Source organism: Dipodomys merriami, unplaced genomic scaffold (genome assembly GCF_024711535.1).
Source record: "Dipodomys merriami isolate MVZ:Mamm:240054 unplaced genomic scaffold, mDipMer1.0.p SCAF_45, whole genome shotgun sequence".
NCBI classification, from domain to species: Eukaryota; Metazoa; Chordata; class Mammalia; order Rodentia; family Heteromyidae; genus Dipodomys; species Dipodomys merriami.
In genome coordinates this window covers 2,112,886-2,133,646 of record NW_027206013.1, presented here as the reverse complement: position 1 = coordinate 2,133,646, position 20,761 = coordinate 2,112,886, and the positions used below count along the sequence as shown (strand labels likewise).

The following is a 20,761-nucleotide window of genomic DNA, read 5'->3' as shown; positions in this document are numbered from 1 at the left end:
AAGAACATACCCCTGCTTTCTGATTCCACTTCCTTATAGGGTAGGAAATGACAGCTGTAAGTGCTGTGAAAGGTCTTTATGTGGCAGCAGAATCCCAAGGAAAGTTTCAGGAAGAGATGGCCATTGAGCTAATGCTTGCAGATCTTACATTCTTTCTGGAGAAGTGGCTCTGACTCCAGAAAGAAGCCTGCACCCATGACAGAGCTACTGGAGTCAGAGAAGAGCCTGTAAAAGCTTTGAGAACACTCCACAAGCTCTGGAGTCAGGAGAACCATAGAAGGTGTGACATTGGCTAAGATGCATTGTAATCATAATCCGACTTGTGGAATTGAAACAAACCCTTTATACAACTACTTAAAAAAATAAATAAAGCCAGGTGCCAGGAGCTCATGCCTGTAATCCTAGCTACTTAGGAGGCAGACATCTGAGGATTGCAGTTCAAAGCTAGCCTGAGCAGGAAAGTCCATGAGACTCTTATCTCCAATTAACCACCAAACAGCTGGAAGTGGAGCTGTGGCTCAAGTGGTTGTGCACTAGCCTTGCACAAAAGAGCTCAGAGACATTGCTCAGACCCTAACTTCAATCCTTAGGAGCCCCACAGAGAGAGGGGGGCGGTAAATAAAATTTTAGAGATGCTGGCACCTCACAAAGCAGCAGGAAAAATGAACGCCCCAAAGGTGCCCACCCCTGTGCATGGCAATGAGGCTCACATTAATTCACTCTGCTCCATGTTGGTGCAGGCCAGTCGCGGTTTCTATGGCGACCAGCAACACGGGGTTGCCATGAAACCGCCGCGGGGGAGGACAGCTTCGGCGGGGGGCGGGGCGGGTAGGTAGGGATAAGCTGCCACTGGTTGCGATGAACGCCTGTTGTCTATGTGCCGCATTCCATTGGTCAGTGAGGCAGCAGGGCCCGCCCACATTCCGGGGCAGCCTTCCAAGTGTGAGCACTGCTAGGTACAACTGAGAAGTGGGCTTAAGGATGAAAGATCCCTTCGAGGGAGCTGATGAGGATGAAGAACTGGAGGAAGGAGCAATGGCAGTCGCTGGGGCTTTCGCAGAGCTCCAAGAGGCTGAGAACAGTTTGAACGCAGATTTGGACTCGGACCAGGAAACGGAAGGTGCCCCTGGGGCAGGAGGAGCCAGGCTTGACTCTCACCTTGAGGGTTTTTCCAGAATGGGTGGACTGGCTGGGCTGAATGGGGTGTCCTCAGGTAGTCAGTGGTGCTTTGTGCCCTCTGACATCTTCTCCTGGGGGACAGTCCGAGTGCCACCATTAGCTAGGCGTCCGTGGTTCACCCTTGTAACCTTAGCTCCTCTGGAGGCTGAAATCTGAGGATCCAGATTCGAAGCCAGTTTGTGCAGAGAAGCCCAAGTAACCACCAAAAAGCGGGAAATGGAACGTTTTAGTGATAGAGCACTAGCCTTGAGAATAAAAGCTAAGCGACAACGCCTACATCCTGAGTTCAAGACCAATATTGGGGGAGGGGCGAGGGAGAGTTCCACCATCAAGAATTCACTTCCCAGTAGCACCACTAATAATGATAATGATAATAATACCCTTGCTTCCAGAACAATATTTAAATGCCAGACCCTGCCAAACATTCTGAAATTGGTTCAAGGCTGGAAAAACAGAATCTATAGGAAAAACTAAGCTAATGGATGCATAGGGTTTAGAATTGTTTCAGTCCCCCCCGACACACACATACAATGTTCATAAAACACTGTGTGTATGGGAGTACATTATGCACTTTAACATTGATCAATGCCCTAATTCTGGGAAAGAGTTTGCTTTCTCTGTAATATGAAAGCAATAGTCCTATATGCACAGGAAGAAACAGTCCATATGTGTGATGTCCCCTGTCTCTTACTAGGCATCCAGGGGCACAGAGAACTAGCCAAGGATCCTCTCTGCCTGAGGTCTTGCCAGACCCATAGCATTATGCCTGTCTCCTGCTTTTTTCGACAACAGATTTCTGGGGAATTGAACCTTCGGCATCGTGGTCTAGGACCTCAGGTACCTATGGAGGGGCACTGGAGCAAAGCTTAAAGAAGAAGGATCAGGGAGACAGTGGCCTTGACTCTTCTTGAGTCCATTGCACATATTCAGCTGTCTTCTGTGTCAAGTATAGGACACAGGACAGACTGTGACTGATATCAGTATAAGGGGTGGGGAGGCTGAGGGTTCCTACCTGCTTAAATTTAGGTCAGACAGGACTCCTCCAGGAGACAAGATCTGGGTGGAGCCAAGAGGGAGAAACAGGTGTTCCCAGGGAAAGGGAAGCCTTTCCAGTTAGAAAGCATGGAGTCTAGCCAGGCACCAGTGGCTCACACCTGTAATCCAAGCTACTCAGGAGGCTGAGATCTGAGGATCGTAGTTCAAAGCCAGCCTGGGCAGGAAAGGCTGTGAGACTCTTATCTCCAATAAACCACTCAGAAACTGGAAGTGGCGCTGTGGCTCAAGTAATAGAGCGCTAGCCTTGAGCTGAAGAGCTGAGGGACAGTGTCCAGGCCAGAGTTCAAGCTCCATGACCAACCAAAAAGAAAAAGAAAAAGAAAGCATGGAGTCTACTGAGTCCTGGGAACATGAGCCAGAAAAGTGGGTAACCATGTTTGGAGCCCTCAGCTTTGGACAGGCCCCGCCCTCACACCCCTCTGTTCTGTGCCAGGGGGCTCAGGCTGTAGCTTTCACATTGACCAACAATCCCTCCATTAAGAGGCTGGATCTTCGGGACAATGGTCTCTGTGGGACTGGTGCAGAGGTCCTGGCAGCTGTCCTGAGAAAAAGTAGCAGTATCTGTGGTAGGTACTGAGCCTGGGATGGTGGCTAGTTTGAGTCCTCCTCTCCCTCCTGGAGGAAAAGACCTTTATACTTGGGCCCTGCTGGGGGTGTGTGGCTGGGGTGGGGAGGACTGTCTTCACAAGGTGGGGTACAGGTTGAGTTAGAGCCTCCAGGGGTACAGCCAATGCTGGAGGCCACTCTCTTCCTCTGATATACCACAGCCCACTCACCCCACTTGTCCTCCCCTCATCCCCACACTGGGTAGACTCCCAATGTCTGAGGCAGCGTGAGAGATACAGAAACAGGGGCGGTGGTAGACAGGGTGCATCCAAATGCCAGTTCTGCCACCTAAGAGAATCAATCTGTGAAATGACTCCAACCATCTTATAGCCCTAGGAGTTGTGCTCAGCAAGTATGATGTGGTCTGCAGATAAGATGAGACAAAACCAAGATAAGGCACATAATTTCTTTCTGAATGGACAGTATGGGCCAATATTGCCAGTCCCTGGCAATGTGGCAGAGAGGGCTTCTGGGTAGGATATGGTTTTGCTAGACCCCCTTCAACAGGGGGGTGCCACCCCCTCTACTGCATTGTTCTCCACAGCCATACAGGTAGGTGGTTTTTAACCCCGTGACAAAGAGGCTCGCTGACATTGAGGAATTGGGAGGTCAGAGACACCAAGAGATCTAGCCAGTAGCAGTAGTGGCAGAGATGCCACCGTGCTACCTCATGACAGTTCCCCTGCAAAGCCCCTTTCTCTGTCATGATCCTGGGATGGAGGGAATTGGAGGAGAATTATGCCTGACTGAACAGTGGTCCTGGCCCTCCAGATGTGGACCTGTCAGAGAACCAGCTGGGAGTCACAGGGGCCCAGGCCCTCTGTGCTGCCCTTGCAGAGAACCAGACTGTACAGAAGATACAGCTGGCAGGGAATCGTCTGGAGGAGCAGGCAGCTCAGCACCTTGCAGCATTCCTGCTGGCCCACACGAGCGTGAAATCCCTGGACCTCAGCTATAACCAGTTGAATGACCTAGCAGGTAATATGTGGTCTGGGCCACTATGGGACTGAAACCTTTTTTTTTTTTAATCAGTCATTGGGCTTGAACTCAGGGCCTAGGCACTGTTCTTGAACTCTTTTTGCTAGCTTTCTACCACTTTGAGCTTCAGTGCCACTTCCAGTTTTCTGGTGGCTCATTGGGGATAACAGTCTCATAAACTTCTCTGCCTGGGATGGCTTTGAACTGCAATCCTCAGATCTCGGCTTACTGAATAGCTAAGATTACAGATGTGAGCCACCAGTGCCTGGCAGGACATGAAACTTTATTGTTGTTCTGTTAGTGGGAGAGAGAGTTGGCAAGGCCACATTCTGCATATGCCAGAGAATATCCACATGCCATTTCTGCTTCCCACACCCACCTTAGCCCACTCTTCTACTCTATTCATCTCAAGAATATCTCCTTGGGGGCTTGGAAGGTGGCTCAATGGTAGAGTGCTTGCCTTGCATGCTTGAGGCGCTGGGTTCGATTCCTCAGCACCACATAAGCAGAAAACGCCAGAAGTGATGCTATGGCTCAAGTGGTAGGGTGCTACTCTTGAGCTGAAGAGCTGAGGGACAGTGCCCAGGCCCAGAGTTCAGGCTCCACGACCAACCAAAAAAAATATATCTTCTTGCTCACTGTTATATATGTCCATATTGATTTAATAACTAGAAGAAACACAGCCTCAAACAAAAAGTCCCTGGTTTCAAGAAGGACATGCTAGGGGCCCAGGTGGAATTACAGTGACTCAATCTGAAATCCCAGCTCTTTGGGAGGCAGAGAACTAGAGAGTTGCAATTTGAGGCCAACTAGGGCAAAAATCACATACTTTCTTATAACAGATACTATTTTAACAAATAAGTCAGGCACAGTGGCATATGCCTATAATCCCAGCTATGTAGGAGACTATAGGCAGTTGGAATGGAAGAGCTATAAGCTAAGGCCTGTCAAGGCAGTGCAACTCATACATGTGTACACAAGGAGTTGGCGTGGGACCTGGAAAGGACAAAGTTTAAACAAAGACCTTTTTTGTTTGCTTGTTTAATTGTTCTTTTTATTTCTTTATTGTTATTATAAAGGTGATGTGTGGAGGTATTTGTTTATTTTTGTTTCTGTTTTTTGTCAGTTGAGAGGCTTGAACTCTGGGCCTGGGAGCTGTCCCTCAGCTCTTCAACTCAAGGCTAGCACTCTATACCACTTAAGCCACAGCACCACTTCCAGTTTTCTGGTGGTTTATTGGAGTAAGGGTCTTATGGGCTTTCCTGCCCAGGCTGGCTTTGAACCATGATCCTCAGATCTCAGCCTCCTCAATAGCTAGAATTACAGGTATGAGCCACCAGCGCCCAGTTAAGGTATTTTTTTTGATGCCAGTACTAGGGCCTGACGTAAGGGCTTTGGCTTGGCTTTTTTTAAAAAAAATTATAAAATATTGTATTTTGCTGGGTGCTGGTGGCTCACACCTGTAATCCTAGCTACTCAGGATGCTGAGATCTGAGGATCTCAGGAAAGTCCATGAAACTCATATCTCCAGTTAACCACCAGAAAACTGGAAGTGGTGCTGTGGCTCAAGTGGTAGAGTGCTAGCCTTGAGCTGAAGAGCACAGGGACTGAACCCAGCCCCAGAGTTCAAGCCCCACAACCAACCCCCCAAAAATTGCATTTTATTTCTCTTCTGTTTTGGTTTTAAGAGTACATTTGGTAAAAATTCTGGGTTAGTCATAAAAGCATTATTAGATATTGATTTTTTTCTTTTTTTCTCTTCCTTCCTTCCTTCCTTCCTTCCTTCCTTCCTTCCTTCCTTCCTTCCTTCCTTTTTTCCTTTCTTTCTTCCTTTCTTTCTTTCTTCTTTCCTTTCTTTCTTTTTTTTTGTCGGTTGTGGGGCTTGAACTCTGGGCCTGGGCATTGTCCCTGAGCTCTTCAGCTCAAGGCCCTGGGCTTTTCAGCTCACTCTACAGCACCACTTCCGGCTTTTTCTGTTTACGTGGTGCTGAGGAATTGAACCAAGGGCTTCATGCATATGAGGCAAGTACTCTACCACTGAGCCACCTTCCAAGCCCAATTTTTTTTCTTAATAAGTGAAATTCCAAAATATATTCACAGATAAAGTAGAGCTTGTTGATACGGTTGGAGGTTAGAGTTCTTTAAGATATACCTGCTGTCATGAAATGATTCAGAGAGTTTGATGTAGTTGTTCACATACCAGTTTTTTTTCTTTTTTTTTTTTTCCTGTTCATAGGCCTTAAACTCTGGTCTTGAGCACTGTCCCTGAGCTCCTTTTGCTCAAGGCTAGTGCTGTACCACTTTGAACTACTTCCAGCTTTTTCAGTGACTAATTGAAGATAGGATTCTCATGAAGTTTCCTTCCCTAGATGTCTTTGAACCACAATCCTCAGATTTCAGCCTCCTGAGTAGTTAAAATCATAGGCTTGAGTCATCAGTACCCAACTTTGTACATCTTTTTAAAATTTTTTACAATTTTTAATTGAGATTGATTACATAAATTTCACAAATTTCACAGTATTGTGGGATAGTGATTCTCAGTTAAAGTCACAAACATGTTTTAACCTTCACAAGGCAAATTGTCATTATCATGGTCGATAAAGTTTGTGAATTCTATGAGCTTTGACAATACAACTATTTCTTCCACATCAGGTGATATGTACATTTCTTTCCTTTTGCTTAGTATAGGCTGTTCCCTCCTTTCTTCTCATTCCCTCCCTCCTATCACTGCCCTTGATTTGCTTAGTTCATTTTCATCAATGTCCAGTGCAGCTGATGGGCTCCTCTGTTGTATATTTTCCTGTTTCCTTCTGATTCTGTGCCTTCCTCCTAGTTTCCCTCAGATGTGCACATATATATCGATATCATATATGTGGTCAAGAACATGGAGTCATTTAGAAATGATATGACAAAATTAAGTAGAGGTCTTTTGTTTCTTTAGTCCTGTTTACTTTGTCATATCTCCTTGCATTTTGAATTTAACATTCACATATCAGGGAGACCATGTGCTGTTTGTCTCCCTGATCTTGGCTTACCTCACTCAAAATGATTTGTTCTAGTTCTATCCATTTCCCTGCAAATGCCTTTCTAATGGCTGCATAACATTCCATTGTATATAAGTACCACAATTTTTGGATCCATTCATCTGTAGTGGGGCATCTGGGTTGTTTCCATATCTTGGCTACTGTGAACACTGCAGCAATGAACATAGAGATGCATGTGTCTTTGTATCCTGGTTTCTGTTGCTCAAGGTAGATGCCTAGGAGTGGTATGGCTAGGTCATGGGGAGGTCTATATTTAGCTTTGTGAGGTACCTTCAGACTGCTTTCAAAGTGGTTGTATTAGAGTACATTCCCACCAGCAGTGCAGTAGGGTTCCTCTTTCTCCACATCCCCTTCAGCATTTTTCATCGGCTGAATGTAGGATATGGGCCATACTGACTAGTATCTCAGGGTTGTTTTTATTTGCATTTTCTTTATGGCCAGGGATGATGAACGTTTCCTCATGTGTTTCTTTGCCATTTTTGTCTTTTCTGAGAAGTCTCTCTTTAGTTCCCTTGCCCATTTAAATGATTGGTTTGTTAGACTTGGGAGGGATTAGTTTCTTGAATTCCCTGTAGATAATGGATATTAGTCCTTTGATATACTGCTGGTAAATAATTTTCCCAATTAGTTGGCTGTCTTTCTAGTTTGGTAGCTCTGTCTTTAGCTGTACAGAAATTTTTTATTTTAAGGTAGTCCATTTGTCAAGTCTCTCTCCAATTTGTTGTAACCCTGGAATTCCGTTCAGGAAGTTCCTGCCTGTGCCTATAAGTTCAATTGTCTGTCCTACTCTGTCTGGCAGTAGTTTCAGAGTTTCAGGTTTGATGTTAAGGTCTTTATCAATTTTGAGTTGATGTTAATGTATGGTGACAGACTGGGGTCCACTTTTCGCTTTCTGCATGTGGCTGCCCAGTCTTCCCAACACCAATAGTTGAAGAGGCTATGCTTCTTCCACTGTATGTCTTCGGCTTCTTTGTCAAATATCAGCTGACTATAGGTATGTAATTTTATTTCTGGATCTTCTAATCTGTTCCATTGGTCTTTGAGTCTGTTTTTGTGTCAATACCAAGCTGTCTTTGTTATTATTGCTCTATAGTAGAGCTTGAAATCTGGTATCATAATCTTTCCTGCATTGTTTCTTTTGCCTATATTTGTTTTGTCCATTGTAGGTCTTTTGTTGTTCCATATGAATTTTTGGATTGCTTTCTCTATTTCAGTAAAGAACGTCATTGGGATTTTGATGGAAATTGCATTGAATTTGTGTACCATTTTTGGCAGTATGGCCATTTTCACAATATTGATTCTGCCTATCCAAGAATATGGAAGGTCTTTCCACTTCCTGGTGTCCTTTTTGATTCCTTTCTTGAGGCTTTTATAGTTTTCACTAAATAGGTCCTTTACATCTTTGGTTAGGATAATTCCTAGATATTTTTTTTGAGGTTATTGTAAATGGGGTTGTTTCCCTGATTTCCCTTTCTGCTTGTTTATTGTTGGTGTACAGAAAGGCAACTGATTTTTTCCTGGCTTGGCTTGTTTCCTTAAAACTGGCATGCTACCATTTGAGCCACAGTTCTACTTCCAGCTTTTTGGTGGTTAATTGGAGAAAAGAGTCTATGGACTTTCCTGCCTGGGTTAGCTTTGAACTGTGATCCTCAGATTTTAACCTCCCGACTGGCTAGGATTACAGCCATGATCTAGTAGTGCCCATCTAAAATGAGGCCATTTTGTCCCTCCAAGACAAGATTGGAAAGTATTCCTGACTCCTTGGAAGGGTGAAGGAGTTAGATGTGAGTCTTCCCACCCAATCCTAAGTGACAGTAGCATCTACTTCATAGGTAGGGTTGCTGCAAAAGTCACTCAGACTGGACATGAAAAAGAAAAAGCCTTCTTACCCTCTACTCAGTGGAGAAAGGGGTGCACTACAAAGTGGGCAACACTGCCCTCCCCTCTAAGCCCTGAAGGGAGCTGAGGAAGGAAAACATACTCATATTTGAGAACCTAGAGCTACTAGATCTAATGCTGCTCAGAATGTCAGGCCAAGAATCTTCACTTGCTGCAGGGAGCTATCCAAGGTCCTAAAAGTGTTCACTGCCAGGCAAGCCAGGCAGGCTGCTAGGAGAGCATACTGTCTGAGTGCTCTAATTCGTCCATTTTTAAAATTATTTATTTATTTATTTAGTTAGTTAGTCTTGGGGCTTGAACTCAGGGCCTGGGCACTGTCCCTCAGCTCTTTTGCTCAAGGCTAGGCTCTACCACTTGAGCCACCAGCTCCACTTGCAGTTTTCTGGTGGCTCCTTGGAGATAAGAGACTCAGACTTTCTTGCCTGAGCTGGCTTTGAATTGTGATCCTCAGATCTCAGCCTCCTGAGTAGCTAGAATTACAGGTGTGAGCCACCTGCACCTGCGATTTCTTCAACAGTCTAGAGCATGTTATAATTCCATCTTGATAAGAAATCAGTTTAAAACAAAACCTTACATTTTAAAAATCCTTTCTTATCTCAAGTCAGTTCCTCTTTTCCTGAACAAAAGCCAAGCCACCTGGCCAAAGCAGGAACTTTTAAGCAATACCCTTTGATAGAAGAGTTTTTCTCACTTGGTGCAAAGCCCTTCAGCCCATTTCAAATGCCCCTCAATCTCTTAACTCCTTGCCTCAATGCACTTGCTTCCCCCTCCCACCTCTAGCTCCATGAGTGGGTGTGTGTCTACACAGGCATCTCTGCCTATTTGCTCTTTCCTGTGATTCCTGTCCATTATGCATCCATATATGTTGGTGCCAGTTCTATCCAGTGAATATTGTGTTAAGAAAAGAGGATTACTTTAGAAACACAGGCACGGTCAAGAGATGCAAGGGAGAGTTCCAGAACAGAACAGATTTCTTTAGCTTTCTCTATCCACCCTTTTTTTTTGGGGGGGGGGGAGGGTCTGGTCATAGGGCTTGAACTCTGGGCCTGGGCGCTGTCCCTCAGCTCTTCAGCTCAAGGCTAACGCTCTACCACTTGAGCCACAGTGCCACTTCCGGCTTTTTTCTTTTTGCTTATGTGGTGCTAAGGAATTGAACCCAGGGCCTCAGGCATGCAAGGCAAGCGCTCTACCACTAAGCCACCTTCCCAGCTCCATCTATCCACCCTTTTTAATAAATTAATTGCCCCCTAACTTGGGCAATTTTGGTTCATAGAATAAACAGTCCAGCTGGGCGCTGGTAGCTCATGCTTGTAATCCTAGCTACACAGGAGGCTGAGAGCTGAGGATCATGGTTCAAAGCCAGCCCAGGCAGGAAAGTCTGTGAGACTCTTATCTCCAATTAACCACCAGAAAACCGGAAGTGGTGCTGTGGCTCAAATGGTAGAGCACTAGCTGTGAGCTGAAGAGCTCAGGGTAGTGCCCAGGCCCAGAATTCAAGCCCCACTACTGACCAAAAAAATTAAAAAAGGGAAAAAAAGAACAAAGGGTCCATCCTAAGAAGTAGACAACATACAGCAGGATATAGTGGAGATTAGGCATACAGGAAAGGACAAACATCCATCCTGTGTTTGGACAGAATCACTGTATAATATCAAACACTCAGAATCTTGTGTCTTTGCTCAAACACAGGATAGAGCAAACAAACCAGCAGTTTTATGCTAGCATCAGGTTTTCTCCTTGCACACCATCCAATCATACTTTCTATTCTCCATCATAGCTCCCACAGGACTCAGGGATCCCTAACATGATGGATTTCTCAGTTTAAAATCTCCTTTTTTGGGCTGGGTATGTGGCTTAGTGGTAGAATGCTTGCCTAGCATGCACAAAGCCCTGGGTTTGATTTCTTAGTATCACATAAACAGAGAAAGCCACAAGTAGCTCTGTGGCTCAAGTGGTAGAGTGCTAGCCTTGAGCAAAAGAAGCTCAGGAACAGCACCCAGGCCCCGAGTTCAAGTCCTAGAACTAGCAAAAATAAAAAAATAAGTTCCCTCACTTTTTTGATCCCACAAAGACCATCTCTCTGCTACTAGCCCCCTGTTTGTAGTTTTTAATAGCTTATATCTCAATTTGAATTCCTATCTATCCAATTACATGTGGATTCCTTGAGTGTGGGGCAGGCCCAGGGTAATTCATGTTGGTGATCCCTTTGCCCAGCAGAGACTCTGGCACACATTGGCATCAGTATTGTTTTTGAAGGGAATTAACAGAATGACTAAATCTATCAATCTTGGTGTTTCTGAAGGAGAGATCCTTGGGCCAGCCCTGGCAGAAAATACTGGACTCACTGAGCTTAACATAAGATGGAACCACCTTCGAGGGTCAGGGGCCACAGCATTTGCCAAGGGGCTGGAGGTATGAGACCCCCTACTCAGTCAGCCCCTGGGATATGTCCTTTGGGGCAGGTGTTCCCTGTCCCAGCTTTTTTGTCTCTGCAGTGCTCCAGAAAGAAGCTTTGTGGCTTCCCCTCCCCCCAATACTGGGGATTTTATCTCAGGGCTTGGGTATTCTTCCATAGTTTTTCACTCAAGGTTGGTTTTCTATCACTTGAACTACAGCTCCTTTTCTGGTGTGTTAGTTGTTAACTTGAGATAAAAGTCTTACATACCTTTCTTTCTGGGTTGACTTTCAACCACAATTCTCAACTCTCAGCCTTCTGAGTAGCTAGAACTACCAGCACCCAGTGAATCTTAAAGGTAAGCAGACCTTAAAGGATGTTTGGTGACTTTTATTTCCTGGCCACATTTAGTGGTCACTGTGCTCATCCAGATGCCAGTGGTTCACAGCTGTAATTTTAGCTCCTTAGGAGGCTGAGATCAGAGGAATGATGTTCAAGGCCAGCCAAGGCAGAAAAGTCTATAATTCTCCATCTCTAAAATAACCAGCAAAGTGCCAGTCTAGAGGTATGGCTGAAATGCTAGAGAACAAGCAAAGCAAGTTGACCGAGATTGCAAGGCCTTGTGTCCTTGAAAGATACTCTCAAACAACTCATCTTTTTCTTTTTTTGGGTCCGGTCGTGGGGCCTGAACTCTGGGCCTGGGCGCTGTCCCTCAGCTCTTTAGCTCAACCACTTCCGGGGTTTTTCTTTTTTGCTTATGTGGTGCTGAGGAATCAAACCCAGAGCCTCAGGCATGCAAGGCAAGCGCTCTACCACTGAGCCAACTTCCCAGTCTGGCTCAAACAACTCACCTTTACTCTGCCCTGGAAACCCTCCCACTCTAAAGCTTGTCCTTGATCAGGCCTCCTGGATTCTGAGGCAGGGGCTCCCTGGCGTTTTGCATTTTCTGCCTGGTTTCATGGCTTTCTTCTTTGGCTTCTAGGCAAATATCTTCCTGAAAGTCCTGGACATCTCTTATAATGGCTTTGGAGACTCTGGTGCCTCTGCAGTAGGTGAGGCCCTCAAGGCCAACAATGTGTTGGAGGAACTCAACTTGAGGTGAGCACCAGGGTGCTGCTCCAGGGACTAGGGCCATGACAATCTAGCTGCTATTCCATTTGATAACTGGATCTTCCACAGTCTAGCCAGGATGGAGCTTGAGCCACAATCCCAGAACACCCAACTCTGTCCTCACTTCAGATAATTGTGTGTGTGTGTGTGTGTGTGTGTGTGTGTGTGTGCGTGCGTGCGTGCGTGCTCCAGTCCAGGGTCTTTAACTCAGGGGCCTGGCCACTGTCCCTAGGCTTGTTTGTACTCGAAGCTAGTGTTCTACCACTTGAGCCACATCCCAATTTCTAGCTTATTAGAGACAAGAGTTTCAGGGACTTTCCTGCTCAGGCTAGCTTTGAACCATGATCTTCAGATCTCAACCTCCTGAGTAGCTAGAATTACAGGTGTGAACCATTGGTCCCAGTTTAAGATAATCTCTTATGACACAATCCCTGCAGCTCAGATCATAAATTTGTGTGCAAAGCATCTTTAGAGGACCTGGTGGAGAATGGGCATCATCAACAGACTCCCTTCCACTCATAAAAGTCTAGTCTGGGTGAGTAAGGCACAGCCCTGACATTGGGGGAATACTTTTCTCAACACAAGACTGCTAAGAGCCTGCTGGGTGTGAAGGGCTTATCTCAGCCCTCGGCAGGTAATAGAGTTCAAGGTAAGACTAGCAGAAGGGAAGAGGCAGGGACCAGACAGGTCATAGGTGGCTGTGGCTGAACCCCTCACCAGGGACTGTCCCCTGAAGACACAGAAGCCCTCTTTTCCTCCCTACAGAAAAAGCCAAGAAGCCAGGCACTGGTGGCTCACACCTGTGATCCTAGATGCTCAGGAGGCTGAGATCTGAGTTCAAAACCAGCCCGGGCAGGAAAGTCCATGAGACTCTTATCTCCAGTAAACTACTCAGAAAAAGCCGGAAGTATTGCTATGGCTCAAATGGTAGAACACTACCCTTGAGCACAAACAGGCTCAGGGGCAGCGTCCAGGCTGTGAGTTCAAGCCCCAAGATAGGCAACAAGAAAAAAGGGGGGGATGCCAAGGGAGGTGTGGCCACAAGAGATACTGAAATCACAGGCATAGTCAGAACTGGGGTCTGAGAAGTCAGAAGTGAGAAAAGCCCCAGAGACAGTGACCCAGAGCTCAGACTTAGAGTTTGAGTTCTAACAGAAGGAGAAGAAAAAGGAAAAGAGGACATGGACAGTGCACTGGTATTTTCCAGAACAGATGTTGTCAGAGATAGGTTGTCAGCTGGAGTAGAACATATGGAAGCACCTGCTAAGATCAAAGGGCTAAGCCACTTGGGAAGGATGCTCAAGGTGACCTCCAAAACCACCATGAAGCATCATCATAGCCATCTTCTACATATGGGCTCTTGGGCACCAGTGCAGGGCTGAAATATGAAGCTCAGCCTGGTGGATTCAGTAACAGCTGCAGTAGGAACCCTGGGACAATCAGCTGAAATATATGTGGAGAGTAAAAAAATGATAGGACAATGATTACTGGAAATTGGGAAAGATATTAGGAGGAAGGTGGGAAAGGAAGGCTGGGGTTTTGTGTGTGTAATTATATGTGTGTGTATGCTTCCACATATAAGAGGAAACCTGTCTTTTTTGGCCATTCCTGGGGCTTGAACTCAGGGCCTGGGCACTGTCCCTGGGCTTCCTTTTGCTCAAGGCTAGCACGCTGAGTCACAGCACCACTTTTGGCTTTTTCTGTGTATGTGGTACTGAGGAATCTAACCCAGGGCTTCATGCATGCTATGCAAGCACTCTACCACCAAGCCACATTCCCAGCCCTGTGGTACTTGTCTTAACTATATCCTGCTTATTCACTTAATATTTTGTTTTCTAGTTTCACCCATTTGCTGTAAATGACATAATTTTATTCCTCTTCATAGCTGAATAATACTCCCTTGTAAAAATAATCCACATTTTGTGCATGTGTGAGTGTGTTAGTGATGGGACTTGAACTCAGGACCCCATACTTTTACTCGGCTTTTTTGCTCAAGGCTGGCACTCTACCACTTGAGCCACACTTCTACTTCCATCTTCTTGCTTGTTAATTGGAGATAAGAGTTTTAAGGACATTTCTTCTCAAGTTGGCTTCAAATCAGAATCCTCAGAGCTCAGCCTTCTAAGTAGTTACAATTAGAGGTGTGAACCACTGGCTCCCAACTCCCACATTGTCTTTATTCATCTAGTGATGGGTACCTAGGCTGGTTCCATATTTTAATTACAATGACTTTTTTTTTTTTGGGTCCGGTCGTGGGGCCTGAACTCTGGGCCTGGGCTCTGTCCCTCACCTCTTCAGCTCAAGGCTAGTGCTCTACCACTTGAGCCACAGCGCCACTTCCGGCTTTTTTTCTTTTTGCTTATGTGGTGCTGGGGAATCGAACCCAGGGCCTCATGCATGCAAGGCAAGCGCTCTACCACTGAGCCACCTTCCCAGCCCACAATGACTTTTTGATTGCAGCAACAACCGCATCTCTGTGGTGGGAGCTCTGAGCCTGGGGTTTGGCCTCCAAGTCAACCAGACACTGAGGATTCTTGTGGTGAGTGCTACCTGAAGGAGGACACCCCAGTCCAGATCTGCCTTGTACCAGCCTACACAGACCCCTTCCCACCTCCCTTCACCCACAGATGAGGATGAGAAGCAGTACACACCAGGCTATTGAGCCCAGAAGGGGGGGGTTCCTGGTTTCCCCATTGTGACTACTTCTCCCACCTCTGGCCTGGTCCATGCTGCATCTCCAGTGTGATCCCAGAAGCTCCCCCATAGCTCCTTCCTGCCCTTTTCTCTCCTCTGCTGGAACACCTTTAGCTTCACCTTCACCTTCTTCCCTGAGCTTCCTCTGGTCTTGTGGACATCCAGAGTCAGTCAGCTCAGACCTACCTACCTGAGGCCTGTGGGCCTGGCAAGAGTTCCCTTCCCCAGGGGTATAGCTGGGGAGAGAACAACTAAGTAGTGCTGAAAGCAGAAGACAGGGAAGCGAAGATGCGAGGTGAGCATGGAGCGATGGAGGCTACTGTGCACACAGCTTGTGCCCAGGGACAGCATAACCAGCTAGGAGGTGGCATTTGGCTTTGCTCCCCACCACCCGCCTTTTCCATGCTTCCCTCATTAGTTTTCACATCTCTGTCCCCCATAGGATCCCAGATTTTCTTTTCAAGCTTTGATGTACATTTCCAGCCAGTGTAGATAATCCCCCAAATTAACACAAATTTTAGTTCACTTGTAACACATCAGGGCTCTGGGCTCTGGTGATTTTCAGTTCCTAGTTCACAGCTCTTTCCTCCACTGCTCAGAATTCTCTGCATGCATGCTGGAACGTTTGCATGCACCAGTGCCCAAGGGCACACCCATATATATATACACGCTTGTACAATTCTATTTCTTCTTTTTCTTTTTCTATCCCTGCTTTTGCTCTTGATGAGCAGTTCCATGCCCAGGTCCATTCACCTCTCCTGTAAAAGCCCAGAGTTCTACTCCCCTCTCAAGTGGTGTTGCTGCTAAATAAATGTTGTCGCCCCTTCTAACAGGACAGTTGTTTAAGGACCAGGTGCACTAGGTGGGTGCCTAATCAGTGTCCACTCCTTTCTTCTTCCCTCTATCCAGCACCCTCATCAACAACACTGTCACACACAGACACACCTGCAGAAAAGCCACAGTGCATGCCATCAGAGATGACAGCCCCTCCTCCTGCGTGTTGTCCTCTGGCCGCCCTGGGCTCAGCTTCTCTCTCTTGTCTGTGTCTCTCTTAGATGTCCAGGAATCCCATACAAAATGAAGGCTGCTTTGGTCTCCTTAAATCTGTCCGGGACAATCCAGCATCTGCTCTTGAGCTGTTGGATTTCTCTGTAAGAGCTTCTCCTGAACTTCATCTCTGGCCTTCTCAACAACCCTGTGAGCTATCATCATTTCCATGTTAGAGGAATAAAATGAGGATTAGAGAAAGAAAATGTCCTGCCCCAATACCCTGTTTGGCTGGGTAGATGTTCTAATGTAAATCAAGAAGCCTCTCCTACTTTGCTCCTGATCTGAACAGGTAATGTTTCTGAGGTCTCACCCCTGCCTAGGTTCCTCACTGGCTAAAGACAAGACGTGGAGGGCAGTGGCAGAGTGCTCACTGTCCATAGGTGTTTACACCTGCCAAGTCTGTACTTAAAAGGCTGTTCTCCCGGCCTCTATCCTAGGACATGTATGGCTTCAAAGGGACTGTGGGGCAGAAAGATTCACTTTTGTGTCTCTGAGGGGAATTAGGTCACATTTTTGTTTAATTTTGCTTTAATATAGAAAAATGTATCTTTTTTTTTTCTTTTTTTGGCCAGATACTGGGGCTTGAACTCAGGGCCTCACACTTTCATTTGGCGCTTTTTTTTTGGTCAGTTGTAGGTCTTGAACTCGGGGCTTGAGGGCTGTCCCTGACCTATTTTGCTCAAGGCTAGTGCTCTACCACCTGAGCCACAACTCCACTTACAATTTTTTGGTGGTTGGGGGCTGGGAAGGTGGCTCAGTGGTAGAACGCTTACCTTGCATGCCTGAGGCCCTGGGTTCGATTCCACAATTTTTTGGTGGTTAATTGGAGATTAGAGTCTCATAGATTTTCCTGCCCAGGCTGGCTTTGAACTATGATCCTCAGATCTCAGCCTCCTGAGTAGCTAGGATTACAGGTGTGAAGGTGTGAGCTACCAGTGCCTGGCTCACTTGGCTTTTTTTTTCTTAAGACTGATGCTCTATCATTTGATCATCTATACCTCCTTTTGGTAGTTAAATGGCAATAAGTGTCTTACAGTCTTTCTTGACCAGGCTGGTTTTGAACTGTGATCCTGGCAGGAAATACTTTTCTCAAAGGAAAGAAGTGCTGGGTGCCATTGGCTATACCTATAATCTGATATCTGAGGAGCACAGGTCAAAGCTAACCCAGGTAGAAAAGTCTGTGAGACTTATATCCAATTAATTACCAAAAAGCCAGCACTAGAGCTATGGCTCAAGTAGTAGAGCATTAGCCTTAAGCAAAAAAATAAAACCTCAGGAACAGAACTGAGGCTAGGGTTCAAGCCCAGAACTGCCACCAAAAAGAAAGAAAGGAAGATGGAAGGAAGGAAAGAAGGAAGGAGAAAGAAAGAAAGAAAGAAAAAAGAAAGGAGGAAGAAAGAAAAAAAGGAGGGAAGGAAGCTGAGCATGGTGTCATGTACCTATCATCCCAGCTACATAAGGAAACCTAAAGACAGGCAAATCATCTTACAGGTGCATGCCCAGTCAGAATGCAAGACCTTATCCAAAAAATCACCAGGCAAAAAGGCCTGAAGGTGTAGGTCAGAGGTTGAAGACCCAGCTTACAAATGCAGGACCCTGAGTTCAACAAGCTGTTTTTTAGTTCAACAAAATAAAAAAAGACAAAGGGTGTACTTGAAGTAGTAGAATTAAACCAGGAGGAGCTGGGTTCAATCCCTACTACTCTCTCCTAACCTCTCACAAAGAATGAAATTGAGCATGTCCCTAATAGCCTTCCCTTCGTTCGCTTTCCTTTTCTGTATTAGTAATTTGGGGAATATGAAATTGTGGGCCACAGGAGAAAAACTGCTCAGTGGAGCTTCTTGGAGAGCTGTGTATGCAAGAAAAATAATGGAGTTCTCAGAAAGGAATAATCACTGCCTTGTAATATTTCTCCTTAGGATATCCAGATAAACAAAGAATTTGATGACTTAGCAAGCTCAGTGAAGGTAATTCTTCCAGGGCTTTGCTTAAAGACTGGTGCCCACAGACCGGAGTATAAAAAAGAGTTGCTGCCACTCTTCAAACCATCGTCACCGGCATCTACCACTAAATGACTGGAGCATGGCTTCTTCACTTCATCTCCTCCAATAAGCCCTTCAACTTCCACATTGTGTGCCATTTGATTCATAACACTGTACCTTCCTCTCTGCCCTGCTGTCCTTGCTGTAATCTAGGCTGTCACTCATTCTTTTTTTCTTTATTTTGTGCCAGGACCTCATGCTCTTGCTTGGCTTTTTTTTTTTTTTTCTCAAACCTTATGATCTACCACTTGAGCTACAACTCTACTTCTGGCTTTTTGCTGGTTAATTGGACAAAAGAGTCTCATTACTTTTCTTTGCCCAGGCTGGCTTTGAACTGAGATCCTCAGATCTCAGCTTCCTGAGTAGTTAGGACTATAATTGTGAGCCACCAGTATCCAACCTGTCATTCACTTTCATAACACACGGCCCTAATATATATTACATTGAGCTGGACACAAGGCCAAAAATGTCCCTGGCTTGCACATATTCATGTGCTGGTAACCTTGGCAGATGAAAGGAAAGGAAACTGAAACAAAAAAGAAGTGCAAAGTTATCATTCCTAAACTCCACTAGCAATAATCAGACCATCACAACCTTTTTGGAAGACAATGTGTCATTGAGCTTTAAAACTGCCTGTGACCTTTGATCCAATTGTTTGCCTATTCTGCTCTACATTAAAAAATTAGATAGGCATAATATATTAATGCCTGTCAGTCATGGTGGGGCACACCTGTATCCTAGCACTCAGGAGGTAACCACAGGAGAATCATGAGTTTGAGGCTAGTTTGCACTACATAGTGAGACCCTGTTTCAAACATATAAGCAAAAAGTGGGGGGAGGGGGAGGATAAGAAAAAGGAGGGGCTTAAAAAGTAGTATATACAGGGTGATTTTGATTAAAGTACATTATATACATGGATGTAAATGCAATTAATTTATACTACTAAAATTTTTTTGTGCCAGTCCAGCTTTTTGGTAGTTAATTGGAGATAACAGTCTCATGGACTTCCCTGCCTGGGCTGGCTTTAAACTGTGATCAGATCTCAGCCTCCTGCATAGCTAGTATTACAGTTATGAGCCACCGATGTCTAGCTTTAAATAGTTTTAAATAAAAGAAGGAAACATTTTTAAAGTAAAAACAAATCTGGGCTCTGGTGGCTCATTCTTGTAATCCTAGCAATTTAGGAGGCTGAGATCTGAGGATTGCAGTCCAAAGCTCTGGGCAAAGAAAAGCCCATGAGTCTTATCTCCAATTAAACAGCAAAAGGCCAGAAGTAGAGCTGTGGCTCAAGGGGTAGAGCACCAGCCCTGAACAGAAAAGGCTAGATAAAGGATAGTGTCCAGGCCCTGAGTTCAAGCCCCAGTACCAGCACTAAATAAATAATCAGAGACAAGATTTTCAAAGTAGCAAGAGATATGAAACCCTAAAAAAAATTGGATGTCCACGAACCAGAAAGAGGAGTCTCTGGGTCTTCCAGCCTCCAAAACTGTGAGAAAATAAATTTGTTTCAACTACCCAGGATACAGTAATTTTTTTTTTTAAATGGAAATGGTGAGCTAACATACAGAAGGATTTGCTGGCCTGCCCACCGCCCCCCCCCCCAACAAAAAGCAAGGAAGATAATGAATGGTCTTCTGGTTTCCCAGGCTTTCTGTAGACCACACTGCCCAGTTGCCAGGTGCTGGATGGAAATGGCTTCTCAGCACCTGAGAAAGGGACAGAAGAAGAGGAATGTGCATCTATTTTTGGCTATATGGTGGAAGGCTTCTTGGAGGTAGCAATGTTTGTAAAGACTGAATAAAAAGGGAGGAGGGCTGGGCGCCGGTGGCTCACACCTAGAATCCTAGCTACTCAGGAGGCTGAGATATGAGGATCACGGTTCAAAGCCAGCCCAGGCAGGAAAGTCCATCTTAAATCCAATTAACCACCTGAAAACCGGAAATGGCACTATGGCTCAAAGTGGTAGAACACTAGTCTTGAGCTGAAGAGCTCTGGGACAGCGCTCAGGCCCAGCCAGAGTTTAAGCCCCATGACCGACGATGAAAAAAAAAAAAAAAAAAAAAAAGAAGGGACCATATACAGTGGTTCATGCTAAAATCCCCAAATCCCAGCTACTAGGGAAGGCGCAGGTCTAAAGGTTAGAAACTTAAGGCTGACCTAGGCAGAAACTGTCAAGATTCCATCTCAACCAACAAACAACCTGGTGCACTCCTGCGATCCCTGTTGTCCTAAGAGGTAAGGAGGGTTGCATTCCCAGACCAGCTAGGCAAAACGGGAAGTCTGTATCTGATAAAACAATCTAAAAAGTGCTGGGGCGCAACTCAACTGGTAGAGGACCTACTTAGTAAGCACAAGACCAAGTTCAAACCCGGTACACCCCTACCGGGAAAAAAAAAAAAAAAAAAAAAAAAAAAAAAAGCTCTATTTCTGGCCTTTTGGTAAAGCCTAAGTGAAGCTGTGGCTCAAGTGGTGGGGGGAATAAAAGCACAGGGACAGCACCCAGATCCTGAGTTCAAGCCCCGGGCTGAAAGAAAAGAAAAGAGAAAGCGGGATAGCAAACGCGCCTGGGTGTCTAGAGTATTGCCTGCAGCATTTAGTCTTTTGCACCTGAGAGCCTTCCACGCACAGCACTATCGCTGTTGGGCACCCCAACTAGGCAGCACCATAGACAGACTTGAACGCAGGGTCCCTGGACAGTCCACGACTCT

General features: G+C 45.6%; 1 protein-coding gene across 6 annotated transcripts; it reads left to right on the top strand.

The window, feature by feature from the left end:
• Positions 1 to 939: 939 nt before the first annotated feature.
• Lrrc74b (leucine rich repeat containing 74B) lies at positions 940 to 19,505 on the top strand. Of its 6 annotated transcripts, none has more exons than XR_011366468.1 (9): positions 940 to 1,120; positions 1,874 to 2,016; positions 2,669 to 2,801; positions 3,613 to 3,819; positions 11,065 to 11,174; positions 12,140 to 12,255; positions 14,728 to 14,806; positions 16,017 to 16,300; positions 17,931 to 17,979. XR_011366468.1 is itself a non-coding variant. In XM_069994754.1 (9 exons), exons 1-9 carry the CDS (start codon positions 982 to 984, stop codon positions 18,084 to 18,086), a joined length of 1,179 nt encoding a protein of 392 aa, XP_069850855.1. In that variant the 5' UTR covers positions 940 to 981; the 3' UTR covers positions 18,087 to 19,505. The 6 variants fall into 6 exon arrangements, 5 of the variants coding, with proteins under 5 accessions (XP_069850855.1, XP_069850856.1, XP_069850858.1 ...); XM_069994754.1 differs by having other exon boundaries at positions 16,017 to 16,112; positions 17,931 to 19,505; XM_069994755.1 differs by having other exon boundaries at positions 16,017 to 16,158; positions 17,931 to 18,019.
• Positions 19,506 to 20,761: the final 1,256 nt, after the last annotated feature.

Coding starts and splice junctions, on each gene's coding strand:
- Lrrc74b (XM_069994754.1), top strand. CDS start 982: ATGAAAGATCCCTTCGAGGGAGCTGATGAGGATGAAGAACTGGAGGAA. Junction 14,807..16,016: donor AGACACTGAGGATTCTTGTG/GTGAGTGCTACC, acceptor TGTCTCTCTTAG/ATGTCCAGGAATCCCATACA. Junction 16,113..17,930: donor TTGAGCTGTTGGATTTCTCT/GTAAGAGCTTCT, acceptor ATTTCTCCTTAG/GATATCCAGATAAACAAAGA.